Source organism: Polyergus mexicanus, unplaced genomic scaffold, assembly GCF_030449975.1.
Source record: "Polyergus mexicanus isolate NDT 795.1 unplaced genomic scaffold, iyPolMexi1.0 SCAF_7, whole genome shotgun sequence".
Classification (NCBI taxonomy): Eukaryota; Metazoa; Arthropoda; class Insecta; order Hymenoptera; family Formicidae; genus Polyergus; species Polyergus mexicanus.
The window spans coordinates 2,307,716-2,316,370 of NW_027223327.1; the positions used below are offsets into that span (position 1 = coordinate 2,307,716).

An 8,655-nucleotide genomic window follows, 5' to 3' on the forward strand; every position below is an offset into this window, starting at 1 on the left:
CTTCTAGACTAGATAACGTCTACATACACACACGAGAGGAAATAGGGGGCGAGGGAGAGGGACGGGCGGTAGGGCGGAGGGGGGGGGGGGGAGAGGGGGGAGAGGGGGCCTGACGACGAGAGAGTGGACATGCACGTTTGCGCGCGTACACAGGAGCGACGGGTGGAGGTGGAATCTCAGAACGAGCTGGGACATTCGTACGTGTGCGAGTAAGTGTATGCGTGTACGCATGTGTGTACGCAACCTGTGACGTGTTCCCCGGAGATCGACGAAAGCGATCCGAATAGGATAGCTCGCGCCGATTCCCCAGTATCGCTGCATCCACTCTTCGGATTACGCCTCTCGGTTTCTCGACGTTCACCTCTCCTCCTCCCTTCCACCCCTTCCACCCTTATCGTGGTCGTTCAATTGATGTCTCTCTCTCTCTCTCTCTCTCTCTCTCCTCTCTCTCTCTCTCTCTCTCTCTCTCTCTCTCTCTCTCTCTCTCTCTCTCTCTCTCTCTCTCTCTCTCAGTTATCATCTGGTAGCGGCAAAGAGATGTCATATCTCTCTTTTTAATGGGAAGATTTAATTTTAATTTGATTTGATTAATTTTTGGATTGAATTTCACTTAATTAATTTTAATTTCATTTAATTTAATCAAGTTTATTTTTATTAAATTTTTTTCAAATGCACGATTTAAAAATTTTGCAGGAATAATTATTCTCATAACCTTATTATCTCGATCTGATGGCAATGATTTATATCATTTTTTTCTTTTTTTTTTTTTATATAAATAAAGAAAGCTAGAATTTTTATCATAATTAGAATATTATTCTCTATCCGTATTAAAGAATAAAGCGCAAGAGAAGGCAATTATACGTGATAATATTGAATAAAATATATATCACACTTCCGCTTTATTTTTCTTTTATTGCAACCCAAACGTCTTGTAAGCAGGACTAGGATAATCATCAAATTTATTGTGGGCACATATATCGCGCCAGGAAACTTTCTCTCCTTCTGTCCTTTTCATCGTCACGTATTTCTCAGCTCTCTCTCTCTCTCTCTCTCTCTCTCTCTCTTCCTTCTCGTCTTTCTCTCGTCACGTGTTTTTATCTCGTTTTTCGCCGACTCGAGATAGCCGAGGCTGAATTATTAACGGGTCCGCCGCCAGGAGGAAGGCTCACGCACCGACGAACGGCGGACTCTTACCTCCCGCTAAGCAAACCTAACGTAGTGGTGAGTCGAGCTCACTTCCGGGGCTACCTCGCGGTCGCGATTCCGCGCGCGAGCGCGGAAGTTGAAGCGCTTTAAATATGTATCGGGCTTTCGACGATTCTCTATCGACGCTCGATATCGCGATTTTTTTTCTCTTTCTTTCTTTCTTTTCTTTTTTTTTTTTTACACGTTGCGAGCCTGGAACCACCGTCGGCTTCCGGTGTCTCGTTTTCCGACAGGCATGCGAAATCCCGTGGATAATCGAAGATCGATTTGCACCGGCCTCCACGCCTACGTCCGTATGATTTATCGAGAACCAATAGTTCTGCTATGTTCTTAATATTTCTTTTCTTTTATTATTTCGACGCGATCTCTCTTAATTCCACGATGTCGGGAGCTCCTGCCGACTGTAATTAGCCGATGAGGCAAGCATATAGGTATTCGTATTCGCTATTGGATGGGTCACTTTCTAGAAAATCTCACGATTCTTCCTAAATGATAGCGTGGACCGAGGTCGGCAGAGGATACGTTTTTAAAATATTAAAAATTTAATGTAATAAAAATGTAAAGATCCAAAACTAATAAAATATAAGAGAGAAAAAGATTACACATAAAAGTAATAAAAAAATTAATTAAAATTAAAACATATTTAATGTAAATTATACACACAATCAAACATTGAATCATTTTATCGTACAACATATTTTCTTGCGCTCATGTGGTATCCGTTTCAAACGATTGTTCGCGACTGATTGGGATGAATTTCATATGAACCGGATGAGAAGGATGGATTGTGATATTGGTCTTCATTGTGATATTTGGATGTCTTTCAAATAATCTACAGGCTCCAAGTAAAAATTGTGCACCAGAGGAGCTATCATAGCTTTCAACTCCAGCAAACCGAATCGTTGACCTACAATTCGAAATCTTGTCAAAAACTATCAACACGAGGAGAAGAGAAAATGGCGAACAATTCACCTATGCAATTCCTCGATCCTGCGCTGAACGGTAGATAGGAATAAAGATGACGATTCTGTATCCTCTTGGGCAAAAATCTATCCGGATCGAATACTTCTGGGTTCGACCAAAAATTGGGATCTCTATGAACTCCATAGATATTAAGATGCAAAATCGTTCCAGCAGGTATAACATATGAATCTGAAAAGCGTATTATAAAATTACAAAATATTAAAAATATATGAAATTAAGAGTTCTTTCGAGACATAACATGAATATAATATTATATTCTTAAAGTGTGTTAAAGCAATTAAATTTATTTTACATTTGAGATTATATTCTCTATAAAATGTGATATATTCAAAGATATGTGCAGCAAAAAAAGTGTTTAATTACGTAATTTTACATCCTCCTCAATTTTTCGCATTATGAAAGGCGCGATGGTATATAAACGTAGCGTTTCCTTTAAACATCTGTCTAAATATGATAACTTTTGCAACGATCTCATGCTAAGTTTTCCTCCGTTCTCTCGCATCACGGTATCGACTTCAACCCTCACGTGTTCCTGTGTCATCGATAACGATTAAAGTGTATTTCTTAATATTTTGTTTTTTATATGCATAGATACAAATAAATTTTTAATAAACGAAAAGATATATTGCAACGAAAGTTTGATATATGTACTACTTCCAATAATAATCGCAATTTAAATAGTATATCGCAACATACTGACGAAAAGGTACCTGGACATCTTTGTGTTCAGCTAATAATAATAAAGCGAAGGTCATACTCATCGCTGTAGTATCGTGACCCTGTAATCATCGTCATATGCATATCGTTAAATACGGATGCTTAGATGACGTGTACAAAAAATTTAAAAAAAGATTACAGATACTTACCGCAAACATAAAGGTTTCGACTTCATCTTTGATGTCCAAATCAGTTAAAAGATTATCTCGAGATGCCGCTATTAAGAGATCCAACATAGCTAGCCGCTTTTTTTCAACTAGAAATGAAAAAAAAAACACATTAAGCGTCAATCACAATTTTTGCATGTCGCACTTTAATTACATAACATTGTTCTTGTTTAAAAAATTCAGATTTTCTATACGTATTAGAAATAATAATGATTTAATTTTACGGCAGACACATATACGTTGCATTATATGTGATCATGTGTTTAATATAAATATTACAAGCATAATTTAAAATATTAGATCGCGTAATCGAACTAAAATAGAAACTGTGATTTCTTACGTACTTTCAAATACTTCGTCATCGTATATCTCCGTCTCTTTGTCATTTTCAAGCTTTCTCAAATATCGATCATTGGTGCGTTTGTGATAAAGTTTCCTTTCCGCGATGACCTATACACGAGTATGATAATAAATTTTTAAAATGATTTTTTGTATTAAATAACAATAATACATTGTACTATATCATAAATAGCGTAACGTATCATTAATATTAATGATTAATCACATAATCTTGTGGTAGGCAAGATAAAAATTATAGAAATTTATTGTAATTTTATATAAAAGATAGAATTTAGCGGATTTAAAATAACATGATTTATAACGTACCTTTTCCGTAAATCCATGCAATATTTTCAAAACCTTTTTTTGCTTTCTTCCTTGTGGCGATAACGAGAATAACAAATCGTTATAGGACCAAGGCCTGAATGCTCTAAATCATAATTAAATAAAACTAGAATTTCAATAATGATGTAATTTTTTAAAAGCCTTATTTAAAGTCGCTTTAAAATCTTATATTAATCTTTAAGTAATCTCATTGTAGATAATATAGGTAAAAAAATAAATTTAGAACTATATGTATTATAAGAAAAATATTTAGAATCCTTTAAGAACATCATATTTCTGTTTTAACTATAAACTTTTTGATCAAAAATAATTTCATTTTACTTAATATTTCAATATTCTAACATTTACAATATTTTCAATATTCTGCAAGCAATTTTCATTTGGAAATGAAACATTTAACGGAGCACGTGTAATATGTTGATTCCTAATTGCCTAATTTTAAACGAATCGACGTCTCGAACTAATTCACCTTCACATGATTATTCAATATTTAATTTGTTATTCGAAATATATATATATAGAAAATATATACTACACGCATCATCATAACTTAAAGGATTATAAATATATCGCACAATTATTTATTATATCCATAAATTACCTATAAAATATCAGATCGATTATATCGTGAGTCGCATTTCGATACTGTTGCGATTTGAACTTGTTGAGTTTTTGCAGAGAGATGCCCATGGCAGTTTCTGCAAGTGCGTATATTATATTATAAATTCGGATATATAGTCGAAGATAATTACAACTGAATATTTTATAAGTAGCTTTAAGTATAAAAAATCGGATATATTATCTATCTTTTCTATAGCATCGATACTTCGTATGGGAACGAATTATCTTCTTAAGCTATGATATCATTCAGATTTAGAATAAAATTGTACATAATACAGAACCCTAAGAACTTTACAGGAACCTTACCGCATATGGCGTTTAGCGTATGTTCACTAATAAATGGTACTAAATCTTTTACAACTGTCCCTCCGACATCTTTTAAAGATTTTGTCATACAGTTGCCCTCCTTGATCAAGATATCAGCAAACTGATTCAATATATTGAAATGGAACGCAGGTGTTAATATCTTTCGTCGCGTATGCCACTTAGCGTCTAAAATAAAACCAAAATAACGCAAATTGTGCGATAAAATTCAAATGATATTATATAAAATTATTCTCTCTCTTTTAGTTTGATATTTATTAAATCTCAAATAATATTATTATCTTAAATTAATTTTTCTTATATCGCAAAAATCTTTTCGGTTAAATAAAATATTCGTATAATTTTTGATTTTTAGTTGGTGTAATTTTTTTTTTGATATCATTATTTTTGTAGGATATATTTGTACAACTTTTTTTGGTTAAAATATTTTTATAAGTTTTTAGTTTTAATAATTTTAAATAACACTATTTTATATAAATACATATAATAGTTTTTCACAATTGGCGTGTGTACTTGGTGTCTTTTTTTATCTTTCTCGAAATTTAATATAATACATATAATGTATATATTATATATTAATATTAATTATTATATATTAATTTATTATTATTTATTATTTATTATTTTTTATATTAATTATTATATATTAACTTTTATTTAATGCTATATAATTCATTTATTGATTTTCCCATTTAGATATGGAGAAATTTCGATTCAGTTTCAGGAAGCTTATTAAAAGGATCGTACATATTTTTCTAATGAATCTAGTTTATTCTAGTAATTATATATGGACTAGAGCTGCATTAATGCGAGTCATTAATCTGAGCTATACTTCTCCTGTTGTAAACAGGACTTGACGTTCGAAGGAAGTGATTCGATTCGCAAAAAATGCTGATCCATTCGTGTGTCTTCAATACAAGGCACACTTTCGTATCAGACGCGCGACCGGTCTAGGCGTATATGCGCTTTTAAGTATCGTTCTTACATACGAAAGATCGGGAGTAATTGGCGAACACATTTCCTGAGTATGGAGCGTTGATTAAAGTAGCTGAGATTCCTGACTTTTACTTTATACAATACATCCGTATTAGAACAATAATACTTTTCTTTATATATTCAAAATTACAAATGATATATGCAAATAAAAAATAAAAGTACCTTTATCGCTTACAATTTAGATATTTTCCAATTTTGATTAATTAATAATAATTTTTATTATGAGAAATGTGTTTTACTTTATTTTACATTATTTACATTCTTAATATTTACTTTTTTTATTTAAAATATATTAATTTAATAATCATTTTATAATAATTTAATAATAATAACTTTTTATAAAAATATTTTATAATAATAATAATTTTACAATAATGTAATCAATTTATAAATAATAATCTTAATTTATCTCTAAAAGAGATATACCATGATTTATGTATAGTACTTAGCATAGAATAAATTCCTTTGAGAACGCACTATAGTTATACTTCGCGGAACGAAGCACACGCTAATTAATCGCTCTTTATATCCGTTCGACAGTCAGCGCATACGTCAGATTGTTTTTTATCGGTAAACAGGTTCATTAAAGGAACGTGTCTGTCTCGTCACATTAATCGCGAAAAATGTCACTTTGAAATAAGAAGCGTAGACCCGAAGAAGGTATTTGAGAGACCAACCATGATAACGTCCATTTCACGTCTATACAAATGAATTTTAATGAAGCAACTTGAATTTTACGATTCAAACTGTCGTATATGTTGAAAATAATTTATTTGCAAATATCCGTCATTTTTTTTTCTTTTTTAATTTACATAATATTGATTTTACATAAAATAAGAAATGTGATATACGTCTATCTTCATTTTTTTTTTTTTTTTTTTTTTTTTGTCAAGCTCTCTTGTAACGTTTGGTAAATAATAAATATACGTGTTAAACAGAGACTTATGACGTAAAGATAGTAATCTTTCGCGTGCGATCTCTCGCGCGATATCAAATTATGCAATACCATTTATTTGAGCAACAAATATTCGACTCGTTGTCTCTCACGTGATAATTACCGAGCAATCGCCCCGAGGCAAAGGCTCTATCTGGCAATTACATATAAGAAACAGAAGCAAAACTGTGTGTGTGTGTGTGTGTGTACAGAAAAGTAATTGACGCCGTTGTGGCAGATGCTTAAATCCCCAGTAGCCAGTGTTCCGTTTCGATAATCACGAAATCGTGTAAATAAATAAATAAATAAATAAAATAAAATATATATAAATATACTTATATAAGGTAAAATAAAGATTTTAAATTTATTTGGATAAAAAATGAGATATTATAAAATCTTTCATTTATCAATATATATATTTACATTTAAATTTTTTTTAATAAGTTTAATGCAAAATTTTCTTGTGAGACAAACAGGAAGAATCGTATCTTCGTTTCCGGCATCGTTCGACTTGTTATTCGAACTTCTCGGTAAATCCTCGCGCAGAGAACGCAGGTTGATGTGACGGCAGGTATGAAGATTACGGTTATACGCCCCTTTGTCTGCGCGTGGTGGGGGGAAGGGCGAGGGCAAGGGCCGCGCGCGGAAATTCCGCGCCATGCGCGGAGATACGATGCGTATATATCTCTCTTTCTCTCGCGATCTGCGATTATTACAAGAGCGGAGACAGTAGTTGTTGCGGCGGCTTCTTGCGCAATCGTAACGGTACCCTCATCCACCCCTCGGGCTAAAAAACTACGGGCTGAGGCACGAGCGGCGGCTTAGCACGAGCGATAATGTACCATTTACTCGAATATTTCGAGCGAATCGCTTGTACCAACTACGAAATATGTACAATGTACGCCTTAATCGAATGCTTTCATGCTCTCTCCCTCTCCCTTCCACCCTCTTACTCTCTCTCTCTCTCTCTCTCTCTCTTTCTCTTACATAATCAACCTTTGATTAAGAAAATTTATGCGTGCAAGATAACGAGATTGATAATGGTACATTATCGAAAATTTGTGAAAACAATGAGATACATACACATATGTATTTTATAAATAAATAAATTTATATATACAATATTTATATATTTTTATATAAATTCTCAATAAAATACATTGTTAACAGTATGCTTTCAAAGCATGTCTTACATCAATGCATTTTAATCCCGTTAACTTTCACGTATAAATTATGTTAATCGAGAATAAATTATTTTATTTAAAAAAAATGCGAAAGAGTGTCGGACGATTTGACGATTTTTTCTAAGAAGTCTTTAAATAAATTAAGCATGTTACATCTCTCTCGCATCGAATTTAATTTCAAGTTGGCTAAAAAAAACGTGAATACGATTTTTTAATTTGACAGCCAATCTCGACGTTACGTGAGGATAACACATGATATATACACTTACATTGCAAACGATCTCTGATATATATATATATATATATATATATATATATATAATATGCTCATCTCAACATACCGATTGAAAATAAATCGAGCACGCGCGCGAAGGAACGTATCTCAATTCTCGCCCTTAATTATCCCACCACGATTATTTATATCACGCTCAATTATCGCCTCGAGCTTATAGATTCGCTCGCGTCGTAATTAATCGCCCGCGCTCTTTCCCTCTCCTCCCCCCCCCCTCCCCCCACCCCTCACCCTTCCCTCCTTCACTCTGCCACCCTTTTCTCGCGCGCGCAGAGTTTAATAATCGTTAACGCCGATAATCGAGCGCGTCGGGAATCATAATGAGACGCCCGTTAATGCAAAACCCTCCACGCACGAATCCGTCCGCAATTGCTGGCGTTTCACGCCCATCGTGACCAGGGGGTCTCTCCGGCAGGATATCGCGCGAAAATTAAGATAAGACTCATCGCGCTTTGCGAAACGCGTCCAGGGAGGTGATGAGGAGGGGGTGGTGAGGGGTTATCGCGGTCAGGGGATCCCCCGTCGATCGGCGAGGGGATCCCCCTT

At 33.9% G+C, this 8,655-nt stretch overlaps 1 protein-coding gene across 1 annotated transcript; it reads right to left on the reverse strand.

Annotated features, from left to right (window-relative positions):
- Positions 1-2,006: 2,006 nt before the first annotated feature.
- Positions 2,007-4,831, reverse strand: LOC138934860 (cytochrome P450 4C1-like). The gene is made up of 9 exons (XM_070298993.1): positions 4,686-4,831; positions 4,360-4,456; positions 3,741-3,843; positions 3,419-3,524; positions 3,057-3,163; positions 2,901-2,969; positions 2,554-2,722; positions 2,179-2,358; positions 2,007-2,113 (listed from the first exon to the last, which is right to left on the reverse strand). Exons 1-9 carry the CDS (start codon positions 4,771-4,773, stop codon positions 2,007-2,009), a joined length of 1,026 nt encoding a protein of 341 aa, XP_070155094.1. The 5' UTR covers positions 4,774-4,831.
- Positions 4,832-8,655: the final 3,824 nt, after the last annotated feature.